At 31.0% G+C, this 16,653-nt stretch overlaps 1 protein-coding gene across 4 annotated transcripts in view; it reads right to left on the bottom strand.

Moving 5' to 3' along the window:
* Positions 1-6,420: 6,420 nt before the first annotated feature.
* LOC106459728 (MMS19 nucleotide excision repair protein homolog) overlaps positions 6,421-16,653 on the bottom strand; it is a 94,001-nt gene continuing 83,768 nt past the window's right edge. For all 4 annotated transcript variants that reach the window (XM_013919383.2, XM_022386266.1, XM_022386267.1 and 1 more), the window contains exons 22-25: positions 16,161-16,243; positions 11,650-11,817; positions 7,386-7,546; positions 6,421-6,548 (exon numbers count right to left, since the gene is read on the bottom strand). In XM_013919383.2, coding sequence (XP_013774837.2) covers positions 6,521-6,548; positions 7,386-7,546; positions 11,650-11,817; positions 16,161-16,243 — 440 coding nt within the window. In that variant the 3' untranslated portion in view covers positions 6,421-6,520. The remainder of the gene's footprint in view (positions 6,549-7,385; positions 7,547-11,649; positions 11,818-16,160; positions 16,244-16,653) is intronic.

Raw genomic sequence — 16,653 nt, 5'->3', positions numbered from 1 at the left:
CCCTGGCCAAGCCAATCTCCTGACATGAACCCCATCGAAAACCTCTGGACCATACTCGACCGGCAAGTCAAGAAACGACCAAAAATCCAACTTCGAAGAGCGATCTTCTCCAAGTTTTGAAGCAAGAGTGGGCGAAAATTCCACAATCTAAAATTGACGAGATGATTCTCACGATGCCCCAAAGGATCAACGAACTCCACGAAGCGAAAGGAATATGACTGAAAAATTTCATTTTTTCTGAAAAGATGGTGTCTATTTACTTGTGACCACACTGTGTATGTTCACAACACTATCACGGTTGCTTAATATGATCTCATGGCAATTTAAAATACATTTTATTTTTGTTCTTCCTAGTACTACAATAATGTTTCACAAAGGCTAATATTTGAACACAATTTCATAAAAAGATTCAATACATCACTAAATCGAAGTAAATGTTAAATAAAACCAAAGCCGATAACATTCAACACGATAAGTATCACTACTTTCGTTCTGTATTAATTCTGCCTAAGACTGAACTATTTTAGATAATTCGGTTTCTGAAAGAAGAGCACTTAAAATTTTTAAACATGGACCCCAGGAAAGTTTACGAGGTACAATATGTCACAAATACAATACGTGTATCGACTTCTCTAGGAATATTATTTTAATATAAAGTCAACTTTTCATATTTTACATACTTCAACTTAAAGAGTAAAATCTTGTTTGTTCCACTTATTATTAAATAACTGAATATTTTGAGTCTCGGTTTAATTTCCCTTCTCATTAGTTTTCGCATATTATGACCACAGTTCTTTGAGATATCATTTAAAAAAGGTTTTCTATTCTACCTCCAGTAAGTCACTGTTCCAATTAAATGCACAAGATGACTATTTGTACACTACGTTTTGTTTTTATAGGTTACACGTGAACGGCACGAAACCTGGCAATATTACACTTGAGATATTTAATGAAATGTGAGTATGTCATTCACGCTATGATATCACGTGACTATCATTGCGTACAATACTGTGAATTGTGTCCTGGAAAATTCCACCAAACTTCTGAGTTACAGCATACCTAATCTCCTCTATAGTGTGTCAATTACTTTCAAATAATTCCAGAAAAAAAGTCCCAAAGATTCAAAATAGGTGTCATTGGAGGCCAGGATAATCCACATCCATAGACGTTAGCGTGATTATTCGAATGAATGTTACATCCATTCGCAAAGAAAATCCAACACAATATTTGCTATAGAATGTGCTGCCAACTATTGCACTTAAGTGTCCAGTGCACGGTTGCCATGTTTCGTATTTTTCACTTCTCAATAGTCAGTTATTACACGTATAAAATGTAGGGTGTATGAAAAATTACCACAAAAATTACCTTGTAGTGCTTCTAATACGTCAGTGAAAAACAGTTATTTTTGACTAAAATTTTTTTTTCTGTGAATAAAAAATGGGTTCCGTCTACTTATTTATATCATATCTAATTATTTTAATGTCTTAACTCTATCTCAAGAAAGTAAAAATACTGTATTTAGCGCAATCAATGTAACTAAAATTGACGCATACTTTAGTTTCAAGTGTATAGTTCGTGCTTTTGGGTACACACACTTTTTTCTTCTCCCATTTTCCGGGAATATCCACAAAATAGAAATGTCAGTTTTGGTGAATGAATGTAATTATCTTCATCATATGCGTGCACAAGTTTAATCAGTTCATTATAAGAAGTTCTCCTTAGTCACATGTTATTCTCCAAAGTATCCAAATCACGTAAAAAAAACTTCGGAAACGGACATTTTATATCTTGCTCTCTTTAAATAAGTTACACAAGCTGCATGTTAAAAGAATCTATCCAGTGATTAATCTTTAAAATCCAGATTTTGCGTTACGTCGAAGTCACTTCGCTTCTATTATTAGTTGAACCAAAAGGCTTTGTTGAGAATCTTCTGATAAAATACGTTGTTGTTTTTTGTAAACCTTATTTTTGTGGATTTGATTTGCTTCACATGCTAGAAGTGTTTAGCCAATTATGGAATTTCGTAATCGTTTAGTTAATACTATGAAGTTCATACCCAACGATTCTCATGTATGCTTTATTTAAAAAAAAACAACCCAGAACAGGTTTCTAGAATATTACAACGATTTAATATCAACACATTACAGACCATTCAAAAATGCAAGTACACATTTTTTGATCTTTATCAACAGGTGGAACTACTAGAACAGCAGTAAAATATTCCATTCAGAACACAGCGACACCGTCGAAAATCGCCCAATACAAGGAATATGCCATAAATATTGTAGTACTGACAAAAAGCACTTCGAAAAATAAACATAAAATAAATCCTTACTATTTATACTTCAACAAAGACCCTCGTGAATAGGGACAGGGCGTTTTTCTTCCAGAAGTAAATAAACCAATCTAAAATTAAGTTTACAAAATAATACAGTTTGGAATATTTTTCATTATATACATTACAAAGTTATAATAATAATGATATTGGGTTTTTAATTTTTCTTTTAATCTCATGTAATTAGAACTGTCATTTAATAGGATAGTAAAAATTACTAAATACATATGTAACATTCGACATTGTAATAACTGCAATTATGGAACACACGAGTCCGTTTTTAAATGCACGTTATATAACGTTAGTGTTACGCTTGACGACACCTGCAGTGGGACTGCAGAAACGTGGCTCTAATAAAAATGTATTTCTTGTCAATGACGTAAATAGTCTCTCTTTTAAAAAGTAAAAACCGCCCTAACAAATTAGATACCGTTTTCATTTTATAAACGGACTGGGAAGAAAACTAATAGCTAATAAACTATTATTACTTCAATGCATGATAAAATGCGTAAAAGTAATTATACATATTGCAAAGGGAAGTAGACGCATATTATTGTCTCTGCCTTCCAACTTTAACGGGAGCAGTATATATTATATCTAAATTAAACTTAAAAAAGAAAATAGCAAGACATGTTTTGCACATAGAAGAATTCACAACTAATCTTACATTTAGTTTAAAAAATCTAAGAATTTTTCAATTTAACTTAAAAATATCTGGATAATGACAACTACATTCCATTCACGTGGTTTATCATATATTTGTAGGGACAAATTAAGAGGAAGATGGGAAGAACATGTTGGTAGTTAACGTGATTTTTTATCACAGATATTAGGCCTAGAATGTAAACACTGTGGAATACAAACTTATATAAACGCACGTATTTTGTATTGTAGTAGGCATAAAATAATTATATATATTTGTACTAAAAATTACATAGTGTATAATATTTCAATTAACAAAGATCACAAACTGACTTGTTCAAAAGTAAAACATTGTTGTAATGTGGTGGATTCTTTTGAATTATTTGATAAAAAATAATGCCAAGTCCAGTCCACGTGACGATAACAAACTAGATTTTCTTTAAAAGGTTTCTACAGACTACGTTCACTTCGACACAAGTTGTTGGCGTAAGTTCGCAAATAAAGTTTCAACAGAAACTTCTCGCTAATGTTACTACATCTAGCTTGCAAATAAACTCATTTGTACAATTCCACGGCTAGTCGATCGAGTAACTGAATACACACCTTAACCCTCACTACTAACACTGATCTGAATCACTGAATACTTCACTAACTTCTCATTCGTTACTCATTAACTTTACAGTAACTCATTACTCGTTAATTCACTGCTTCACGTTACTCGTATTTATACCGTACTCACTTTCTACTCAATACACGAATTTTCCAGAAACACCCAAATTAAAATACAAAAAAATAAAGCTTACAACACTACCCCCTTTCCTGGATTGTGAAGTCCCTCGAACAATTGTACTACACAAATACAACAGTTCATTAAACTGTCCATTTACACAGTTTTTTTTTTCTTGGTTGTTATCTTTTCAATGGGTTATAGTATACAGATGAGATAGCCTCTTGTTCCTGTCGTTACTTGTCGTTCTGGCCCTAGAGGAAGTCTCCCTGGGTAAGTGGTTGAACAAATTTACTAACAGCTTAATCCTTGATAATCTTCTGGCTAGAATCTTCAGTAGGTTGATTTTCCACAAGCAATATTATTCTCTGAAATTACCCAGTTAGCTGTTCTCTCAGACTTACTTCGAAAGATGATCATGGAGAATTGCCTTTGGCACAGACTACCTGTTCTTCTGAATTCTGTAAACCACATCATCAATTCTTTTCAGTACAACATATGGCTATTCTCAACACGTACTTAACTTTGGAATTTGTTCTTTTTTGTGCTGGGGATGGTTCACCTATACCCTGTCATCTTGAGTTAACCCAATCTTCTCAGTATTAACATCATAATGACTTTTCATTTAAACACAAGCTCATTTAAGTCTTTCTCGGGTAAAATCATGCATGACATCTTTATTCTTTAGATCCACAAGAGCTCTTCCAACTATCAATCCCTCAGGACATGTCAAAGTGTTTGGTTCCACAATGATACAGTCACTAGATGAAGATTTACTCCTAATAATACCTGGTATGAGTATTTCATTTTTTGGTGGTCCAATGACCACCCTCCCCATTGTAACCTATGGTGTAGTAATTGTTATATAATGAACAGGCATTTCCTGGACATAAGCTGTGAAGCAACTTCAAGCTAGCCTAACTTTATATTCACATGTCTATATAAGAAGTCATTTCTTAATATACATTCTTGCTCAATGTCAATCACGACAGCTCTTGTGGTGTTGAAAATTTTCCTACACTAAACGTAATTTCAATTTTCCTCTTCCTGAAACTTTATGTCATATCAGCCCCTCTTCTTTCTTCATATCTGAAGGCAATTTTCCACCTTTCATTACCAAATTGGGTTGAACAATTGTAAATGTAAAACTAATGCAGATCAATACATTGCAAGGTTTTCCATCACTAAACCCATAGATGGTTTTTCTAAAATAATAAGTTATCTCATTTGGGACAGATGGAGTATTCCCAATTGAAATTCATTCTATAACTCCAGCTAATACCTGTTCTCTTGATCTATCTAGTAGGGCTTTGTCTCCTTTGCTTAATAAGAGTTTGTTTTTTGAATTTCGCACAAAGCTACACGAGGGCTATCTGCGATAGCCGTCCCTAATTTAGCAGTGTAAGATTAGAGGGACGGCAGCTAGTCATCACCACCCACCACTAACTCTTGGGCTACTCTATTACCAACGAATAGTGGGATTGACTTTCACATTATAACGCCCCCATGGCTGAAAGAGCGAGCATGTTTGGCGTGATGGCTTAATAACAGCTGGTGATTTCTTACAGTTTATACTATAACAGCTATAAGATGTTTGTTTCCACTGGTCTAGGACTATTTGTGAATACCTGAAATATTTAATAAGTGTGAAGGCGTTTAACTTTATTGCAGTTTCTTTTTAACAGAAAAATATTTTACTGAACATTTAATAAAAAGAGTGCTCTGACTTTTCTAAGACAGTTTTTATATTGAACCATTGTATGTCATCATATCTCTGTATGAAGTTATAAATATCAGTGTAGACCCTCTTTTTAAAAAAGGTAAAATATTTAATAGTTTAATTACAGAAGTGTTTATGAAGTTATTGGAGAAAACTAACTACTTTTTAAATTTAATGGTAAGATTCATGATCAAGTTGTTGATGTCTTTTTATATGAAAATGTGGTTAGAGCAGTGTCCTAAAAATTGTAAACTATTTCTGTACCAAAGATATGTTGATTATATGTTTGTTCTATTTAAAGAAAGAAAAATAATTTTTATGATATTCATTTAAATTTTGCACATTAAAACATTAAATTCACAGTTAAAAAGAATAAGAATTGTTTTACCTTTTCTTGATCTAATTATTAGTTAAATTATTAATTAAATGTGGGTTTTTAGAAGTCCTTTATATGTTTATAAACTTTTTAGTTTATATTTGAATTGTTTTATTCCATTTATCTTCAAAAGAAACATGATTATGATTTTAGTGTATATGGCTTTCAAAATTTCCAACAGATTACCAAGCTTTCCAATCTGAATTGAACACACTAAGTCCTTTTAGTTTGGAAAATAAAAAGATTGTTACAGGCTGCTTATTCTCAGGTACTAAAACTTTAACTTTGTTTGAACAATTTATAAGATACAAAGAGAGAATTCCTACACTTAGGTTCTTTTTTGTTGTGTTTAACTGTATACATCAGGTCAACAAATTGTCTACTGTCTGTATATATATGAGCTTCTGAATCACTCTAGTATAGTTTTCCATCTGACTCTGTGTGTTTTTACTTAACAGTGGCTTCATTATTTTAAACAGTGCTAAGGATTGTTCAAAAATAAACAAATAAAATTTGGTAATTAGTTGCTATAATTTACGTAAAGATTTTAAGATGTGTTATACTTCTTCTTTCATATGATTATCTATTAAACATGAAAGTTTAAGCCACTCAAAAGACTATTTAATTAAACATGATTTTAATTTTATAGGTACAAAACATTAGGGCCTTGCTGAAGTTCTTTCATTATATACACAGGACTGAAACTTGTACACATCAACCTTACTTTCCTGGCTGTCCAATCAAAATCCTGAAAAAGAAATTTTTAATTGTACCACATCACACTAATAAATGTTTAGTAGAACATTCACAAAATGTAAAGATTAGATACTACATGCAAACTGATTGAACATGAAATACTTTATTAACAAATTATCTGAAAGTTTAAGTAACAAGTCAGTGCTGTAGTGAGGTTAAAATTATAATATTATTGCTTGGTTCTGAATACAAGAATTTCAAAGTATTAACACTGCTTTATTTACGAAGAAGAATATTTTAAACACAAGATTTTATGCACTTCTTATTCCAAGGTGAAAGAAAAACAAATTATAAAATGGAAAGTTTAATGAACTTCAGTTACCTGAACTAATAAAAAGGTTGTATTATAAGCTGTAAGTGCAAACTATTGTTTCCAAACAATTACAGCTCATTTCCATATTCTCAAAAAATATTTATCCAACATAGCATTTTAAATATTATCATCACTACATCTTACTGACATAGTTATTTCTGGGATGATAAAAAAAACTCCAATACCTCAAGTTGTAATTCATTATATGACAACCAGTTTGATTAATTTTCCAAAACTTAATTTGATGTTGTTAATTGACAACATTCTTTGTATAGATATTGATCAGATATAGGTGTGTATTTCTTTTAACATCAACTTCATACCGCTCAAAAAAAAAAGAAAGAAAGAAAGAAAGAAAACTATCCATGTTTAATACACAGCTTACACGATAAAAACTTTAGAATATTTGTGAGACTAGGAATAATCGAAGTCTCTGTTTATAAACAAATTCTTTGGTCACAGCAATAACGCTAAAGTACTTTAATATACCCAGGATATGATAATTAAAGGATTTACCATGAACATCTTGCTTGGACTGCATGTTTTCTTACAATTCTCTTGTGATCATCTAAAGCAGGCACTAACTCAGAAATCACTTGTTGGCGGTACGGAAGGAGATGGAGATCAGGGAGGGCACTCAGAAGTTCTAAACATTTCAATGCTTGCATTCTTACTCTCTGTATCAATGGTAAAATAATAATATATTTCATATGGCTTAAAATGTTTTAGTTAAATTCATATAAATGTCTGGGATTAACCCTTTGAATGCAGTTAGGTCAAAGTAGGCATCTTTTTATGAAGTTATAGGACAATGTATGCTTTGTGTGTGTGTTATCTTTTTGTGTTCTTAAATAACTGAATATCTGAAATAAAAAAAATATTTTATATACTACTACTATCATTACAAAAAGTAGGGTTAAAATTTTATCAGTGGTTGAGAGCAAAAGAAAGGTTAGATGCAAGTACTAAATTTCTTGTTTTTTGTGTTTATTTCTTGTTATAAACGTAACTAAATGTAAAAATTAGAAACTTGTTAGGTTAGACAAGAAAACATAAATGATAAAAGTTAAATAAAAAATATGTAAGCAAAGTTTGCACACGAGCTGCAAGTGCTTTATGAAACTAAAAAAATTATTTAAGCTTGTAATATGGGTTTAGTAGTTAGACATGTTTCAAAGAGCAACAAAACAGTAAAATTAAAAAAATAATTAGATGTAAACTGTAATGAGCCTGAGGCTATTTAGGATAAATAATGACATCTCTCTGTTAACACCTGCAAAAGGGGTAATTTACATTTATTTCATATTTTTCTGTGATGGTTACAATGTAGATAAAATGGATCAAGCCTACATAGTGTTAGTGCAGAGAAAATAACAGATAAAACAAAGTATGCATCTTTTTATGAAGTTATAGGACAATGTATGCTTTGTGTGTGTGTATGTGTGTACAGAAATAACTTTTCATATTCGTTTAGAAGGTTTTAGATGTTATACAACTGCAATTTGAAAACTGTAAGATAAAAAATGTATATTTTATCCTAACATGAAAATCACTTTCACTCAGAAATACAGGGTGTCCACAAGGTCCTGTTCTGGTTTTAAAAGTATATTACAACAAAGCCCAAAAGAGCTAGAATTATACAGTTTTGAGCAACTTTTTGCTTAACTAATGAAGTTTTTTTTTTATTTACAGATAGTAATTGGAGTGCCCAGTTGCTAAAGATTGAAGTTTTAATGAAGATGGCAACTACACAGGAGAAAGCTCAATGTGTCATCTGGTTTGCAGAGTTGAGATCAGTGACAACTGTTCAATAGAAGTACCTTCATCAATACGGCAAGGATCCTTCAAACCCATCATTAGGTGGTGTCAGAAGTTTCAGGACACAGGAAGTGTGATTGACCTTCCTCAAAGTAGACGTCCAAGTGTTTCTGAAAAAAACCACTGCTAATGTCCAGGAGATATTCCAACACAGCCCTAGAAAGTCTATTCAACGTACTTCAACTGAACTCCAGCTACCAAGATCAATGGTATACCAAGTCCTCACAAGAGATTGCATGTTTATGCATATAAAATGCAAACAGTCCAAGCTTTACAACCAAATGATAAGCCTCAGTGATATGAATTTGAATGTTTCATGCTGAACTTGATTGATGAAGACAATGAGTACTTAAAAGGGTATTGTTCTCTGATGAAACCACCTTTCACGTGTCTGAAAGAGTTAACCACCATAATGTATGAATATGGAGGTCTGAAAACCCACGATTTTCGTGAACACATTCTTGATAGCCTAAAACGTAATGTTTGGTGTGGACTCATGCACGATAAGGTGATAGGCCCATTTTTCTTTGCTGAGCATAATGTTACAAATAGTGTGCATCTTGACATGCTGGACGATTATGTGATTTTCCAGTTGGAAGAGTTGCAATCATTCATTATTTTTCAGCAAGACAGTGTACCTCCACACTGGTGTTTGATTGTACACAACTTCCTTGACAGATGGATTGGATGTGATGGGCCAGTTTCCTGGTCCCCCACAGTCTCCTGATATTATGTCCTTAGATTTCTGCTTGTGGGGGTATGTCAAGTATATATTTTCCAGATCCCAGTTGCTGAAATTGAAACATTTCGTACAAGGATAACTGATGGCATCAGAAGAGTGATGTAGGATATGGTGGCCAACATGTGGACTGACATGGAATATCGGTTGGATGTGCTACAGGCCACTAACGGTGCACATGTTAAGGTGTACTGAAAAGCATATAGAACTCTATTTCTTAAGTAATATAATACATGAAACTGCATTATGTTATCTTTTTTGGTTTTGTTCTAATAAACTTTTAAAATCGGAAGAGGACTTTGTGGATACCATGTAGATCTTTAGTAAAAATACTTAAAACCTGAATTTATGTCCAAAGGACTTGTAAAGTTTACTAAAAGGTGATGCAAGTTGCTTCAATGACATATTCTTTCAACACTGTCACATGTACCTTATGCAGCTGGAGAGTGAAATAGGTATTAAAATCATCCCATATCAAAACATACCATTCAAGTCACCAGTCTATGGTAAAGACTTAAAATTGTTTGAATATAATGTATTCAACTTCTGTATTTGATTATTTCAAACCCAACCGATAGTTAGGGTTATGACACTTTTTTTTTTAAAACAACTTTTAGGCAATATCTGATGAAAAACTTTGTTAAATATCTTTCAAGTGCTTGTAATGGAAATGGAATTAAGAGGCTTCAGAAATATCCATATTCTTTATCTTCTTCTTCTCCATAATGATCTTAATCCCAACTAGTTTGTAGGTCAAAAATGTTTACACCTGGGTGGCCAACTCAGATGGTAACCATACAGGATGAACATGTTCAGCAACAGAGAATCAAACTCCCGACACTCAAGATTGCGAGTCGAACATCCTAGCTACCAGGCTAGTCCATGTTTTTTATTCTATCAACAATTCTATGATTTTAAAACTTGTCTAAATGATACTTGGAGCTTACTTTACACTAACAACATCCTTCCAACAATAGTCAGATGATACCTGTTTGCTTGTAGATGGAGACACACAGTTCGAAGCTTGTTGATGATAAGTGTTGCCAAGTCAAATTATTTACCTATTCTAAATACGATTTATATGTGAAATGTTTCACACTGACAGCAAGCATTTAGCACTTTAATGCCATATCAACTGTTTGGCTTAATGTCCCATACTAAATTATTTGTTATATCTGAGAAGATGCAGTTGCTCTGTACAAAGTTACTTGTAAGGTTTGAAATATATATATTGCACCAAACTATTTGAAGGTCTATACAGATATATTTGTACTGCAACAAACTATTTGTAAGGCCTGTACAGATATATTTGTACTGCAACAAACTATTTGTAAGGCCTGTAAAGATACATTTGTACTTCACCAAACTATTTCTAAAGTCTAAGATGATGTGTTTGTCCTAAAGGATATACTACACTACTGAACATATTAGCCCTGTATCAAACTGTTTATAGGAACTGAACAGATATATTTACATGGTTATCAGTCTATTTCTAAGGTCTCATGAGACATTTTTCTTATACCTGTACATATAAGTTTGTACTGTGTCAAATTATTTTATAAGGTATGTGAAATATCTGTCCTATATCAAACTATTTGTTTTAAATGTCTAATCAGAAACTATGGACTACACCAATTTATTCCTAAAGCCTGATATTATATGTTTGGTATAATCAGTTTCTACAGAAATGTTACAATTAAACATATAATTTTTTTGAATAAAATAATTTAGTTTCTGCAATACCTTCAAGTTGTTCTGATACTTGTAATACTGGCACTGGGAGTTCTATCTACATAAGTTATTTTGGAGATGGTTTTTTCCCTGGTATTAAATAATTTTAATTCTCTAATCCAATTTTGCTCTGCTCTCTATTAATTTCATAATAAACACTTGTTTGTATTTGATCAGCTTATAATTGTTAGAGCTTTGAATACAGCAAAGTGACTTTACTGAATGTATTTGTTTGACAACTAGATAGAGGTAAACCTAGATATATATAGTTTTTGTTTTAATTGGATACAATAAACATATATTAGTTGATAGCATACTTTTAGAAAATTAAACCTCTCAAAGAAACTCATTCTACTTCTTCTGTGTTATAAAACTAACATTATAGCTTTTAGTATAATTAATTTTTTCCCGTGCTTGATTAATAGATTCTCTCTCTTGACCAACATGTAGTACTATAGCATTCATATTAATCAACAGATCAAAGCTACAAACCATAGACTGCTGACATGACACCAGTTTTACAAGTAGGGGAACCAATGTTTGGATATATTGCTCAAAAAGCAAAACAGATTCAGTCAAAAGGTCAGCCAGGTTACTCAATGTTGTTCCCAGAAGATCAATGTCTGGACAATTTAGTGACTGAAGCAGAACAGGAAGCAACTGTTGAAGAACAGATTGAAACAGTTTTATACAACATTGTATAGAACCTCTCTCTGTAACTGTGGCTAATATTTTACAATAATACCACAGTTTATTTACTTACAGAGTTATAGAATATCATTGTTTATTATGGTGCAAAAGTTTGACAAATATAATTTTTTTTTCTGGTTAAGATATTGATTTATTTTTCTTCTGTAGACTTACCCACATAAATAATTATTTTAACACAATAGAATGCTGTGTATTATATCACCTGCCTAACAAAATGATTGTTTCCATTTAACCACAACACTGAAAATGTAGAACAGTTTATACTTTCTAATGGAATAAATACATTTTTATTAATAAATAAAACAACTTATTATAGCTTACATTCAAGTGTAACACATTTTTATATGACTGTAAGCTAATTAGGTGATTGAGACAAGTTTGAAGCTTTATTAATGATTCCTATGTAAATCTTAGAAGTTTTAAAATAATTTCTAACTTACAAATATACAAAATTATGCAGTTACTAAACATTTTAATAGTTGGCAATGATTAGATATAATTTTATGATAGGTTAAATGTTTAACCCTTTCGCAAAGGGTGGGTCTAACTGCGCATGTCATGGTCTTTAGCAAGATATTTTCAAAATTTAATTAAACTACTTTTTGTTTATGTTATACCAATTAGTATAGCATAAAATCATAGCTAATAATTCATATTTTAATAGTGTATACGTTTTAAGTTCTTAAATTTATAAGGCAATATTTAAAAATTCTGAATTACCACTAGTGTGAGAAATATGACATTTTCTCTAGGCATCCCCTATTCTCTATTTTATTCACCACCACTCCAATAAGTACAAAATAGAACATAAATTCCTCACTATAAAATTCTCATTGCTCAAACAAACCATAATTGTTATAATCTTCAATCTTGTTTGGTGACTGAGCCATCATATAGAGAATCAGACACCTCTTGCCACACCCACCTATAACATCCCTATAACATTCAGGATTTGTTAACAGTTCTCTCTTACACGTAATACTATATTATGTATAACATATAGGAAGCCAAGATTTTCATCTATCAAATGATGTATTATATTACGTTGTTTTCTGAACATAGAATTGTCAATTTGTCAGTTAGTACAAGCTTTGTTCCCTTTGCAAATATAATAACTTGAATGAGTTTGTAACGGTTTTTGTCGCATAGTTTAAAAGCCAGAAAAATTGTTATAGTCAAGGGAAATTGTCTGCTATTTGCATGTTATTATTCTACGTTCTTTGGTGCATTACTACCAATAAAATAAAAAAAGTAGGATTAAGTGTCATTGACAGTTGACAGACAAAAAAAAAAAAAAGACCTGGGTAAGTACTATATTTCTTGTTTTTCATGTTTATTCTTTAATTATTATTACAAAAATAACTAAAATTTACAAATAGGGATGTCTTTAGGTTAGTTAAAGTTAGATTAGGTAAAATAAATAATAATAATATAATAAAAATGTTTCATGAGGCATGCATGCGAACAGCTCTTGGGTATCGTAATTTGATAACGGAACGGAACGTGAGCTCCATATTCCCCAAGTGATTTACAACTTATAATGGCATGAATTGTAGTAGTTGTTGATTTAAAGAGCAATAAAACAATAAAATTTAAGTATAAATAGATATATACTGTTACGAGTTTAAAGCTACTTAGAATAAACAAATGTAGTTTCATGTTACAATTTGAAGTCATTCTAGAAAGAAAAAAACGGTAATTTAGATTTAGTTAGGGTAGAGAAAATAACTGATAAAATATAAAGTTTTACTAAAAACAAGCATTTGAAATGTATTTAGGTTTTAGAGAATACACAAATGATATTTAAGATTTTTGGGATGAAGAATAGTATTTTTAATCATAACATGAAAATCACTTCACACTTGGATTAGTAACTCAATATATTCACAAACAAAGCTTTAGTAAAAATACTTTATTATGAAATCTGATTTTTTTGTGTACAAAAGACTTGTAATGTTTACTATAAGTCTACCAAATTTTGGGAGATACACATGCTGCATTAAAGTTTATAGTATAAGTACTTATCGTGTGGAAATGTGTATACGAACTCATTATTTTATACCAAGCCCATCATGATAGGGTTAACTCTTTCAATACGGGCTCAGTCAATTTGACTGACCACATGACCTTATTGTACTCATTTAAAGTCTTTATAGATTTAATACTTATAACTCTCAATATAGTGTGTACATCTTCACAAAATTTGGTAGTTCCAGTTAATATTACAAGACTTTCTCATACAAAAAAGTCATATTTTTTACTGAAGTATTTTTAATAAAATAAAATAAAGATTTGTCCATGAATACACCGAGTATTTGTTTTGAATAGTCCTTGTGCAAAGTAATTTTCATGTTAATATTAAAAATACTTTCCTCCTCTGAAAAATCTCAAATTTCCTTTGGATAATTGCTAAAGCCTCCTAAATGAATTTTAAACGATTTTTTCAGTAAAACTTTATAGTTTATTTGTTATTTTCTCACTCTATCTGAAAACGGGATTGGTCAATTTGACCGATCGCGTAATCACAAAAAAAACAAACAAAGTAAACCTAAATTACCCTTTTTTCTTTTTAGAATGACTTAAAATTGTTACATAAAACTGCATTCATTTATCCTAAGTAGCTCTAAATTCTTAACTGTATACATCTATTTATAATTAAATTTTATTGTTTTATTGCCCTTTGAACCATGTCTAACTACTATTCATGCCATTATAAGTTGTAAATCACTTGGGGAATGTGCAGGTCATTTTATGCTATCAAATTACATTACACATGAGCTTCTTGCATGCATGCCTCATGAACCATTTTAATTATATTATTTTTATTACTTATTTTCCTAATCTAGTCTTAAATAACTTAAAAAGACCCATATTTTTAGATTTTTGTTACTTTAATAATAATAAATATGAAAAACAAGAAATAGAGTACTTACCCAATCTTTTTTTTGATTGCTCTCGATTGCCTAATTTTTTTATAGTATAGTAATGCACTTAATTTTTATTTAATTAAATAATTCACCAAAAATATAAACTAATAACATGCAAAACGTAGACAAATTCCCTTACCTCTCTAAATTTGTCTGGCTTTCTAACTTTGCCACAAGTCATTACAAATTCATCGAAGCCTGTTGTTAACTTTCCCATGGGAACTAATCTTGTACTGCGAGTGAAATTTGTTGATATTCTGTTCAGAATACAATGTTATACAATACATCATTTGATAGATGAAAACCTTGACTTTCTGTTGGTTATAGGTAATATATAATGAAACGTAAGACAGAACTATCAACGAATTGTGAAAGAGGATGTGACAGGAGGGGTCTGATTTTCTATATGATAGAAATTGAAGACTATAAAAATGATGGTTTGTCTGAGCAATAACGATTTTATAGAGTAATTTACATTTAATTTTGTGCTTTTTCAAGGGAGTGATGGATAAAATAGGGACGATGACACGCTAAGAAAAAATGTGTCACATGGGTCATACTAGTGGAAATTCAGGATTTTTTTAAATATTGCCTTGTAGAATTAAGAGCTTAAATCTTGTATACTATTAAAATATGGATTATTAACTAAGATTTTATGCTATTCTAATTACCATAACATAGACAAAAAGTAGTTTAATAAAATTTTGAATGTAAGACACTAAAACCTTGTGTCATGTGCAGTAAAGGATACCTGGGGCAATAGGATTAAAGGAAGATCCTAGAAGCCCTGAAATGAATGAATTTATACAATTAGCTGTAATTGCTTAGCTATATAGATTGGTAACTTGCTGTTTTCTTCATAACTATTTCTAGATACCCCAACCTTTGCCTGTGTTTTTTAGTGTATTCCATTTTGTTTATGATTAATTCTTTTTGAAGCCTCTACAGATCTGATATGCTAATGCCAGTCAACACTCATGATTGAATCCAGAGGAGCCAAAGTTATATCTTTAAATGATCACTTATTATAACAGGCTGTAAAGTCTGTAATTTTTCCAAATATTACTGTGTGCATGTCATTGCCATAATTAGTTTTTGTTTTAATGTAATAAAAAAAAAGAGTCAAGTTTTCATACCTTCGGAATTAAGGAAACCAAAATGTAAAATGACGAAAATTTTCTCTGTATTTTTACATAGCATCAGTTATTATAATGCTAAGTCCAAAATAATTATTATATATATTCTGCTTACATATTGTTTTATAAGTTGCTTACTAGTTTCCTTCTCAAGTATATATATTATATATAAATGTTGCCTACTTTCATATGTACATTTTCAGTATGGATATGTTTAGTAAATACTTACCTTAACAAGCTCTGACTTTAAAACTGGTCGAGGTAGAAACTTCAACTGTCCACTAACTGCTAATAGATAGTTTGTTTTCTTCTCTACATGTTAAAAACAAAAAGAGAAGTCAATTTTCAGTTTCCAAGAAAAAAAATATAAAGAAGGTGAAACTTCAGTTTTACTTGATAACTAAAAATAACTTCAGAAAAAAATAGATAAAATTAACAATTTTGCAGAAAACTCCTATATATATATATATAGCATAATAACACTAACATTTACTCTGTACTGTAAACAATGGATATGTACACAGGGCCAGATTAAGACTACAGTGGGCTCCTCTTCTTCACAGTTTCTTTTAATTGAAATTTTACTCTCCAAAACCTTTTATGAAATATAATGCTTTCAATATACTACAGTTTTCACTTTTATCTGAGGAAAAAAAAAAGCGTAACCAACAAAGGTTCTTAGGAAACTGCCTATTCTCCTTTTGGTTAATTTGATTGTTTGA

Source organism: Limulus polyphemus, unplaced genomic scaffold (assembly GCF_000517525.1).
Source record: "Limulus polyphemus unplaced genomic scaffold, Limulus_polyphemus-2.1.2 Scaffold654, whole genome shotgun sequence".
Classification (NCBI taxonomy): domain Eukaryota; kingdom Metazoa; phylum Arthropoda; class Merostomata; order Xiphosura; family Limulidae; genus Limulus; species Limulus polyphemus.
Note: the sequence above shows the minus strand (reverse complement) of the source record. Positions and strands in the feature narration are given on the sequence as shown.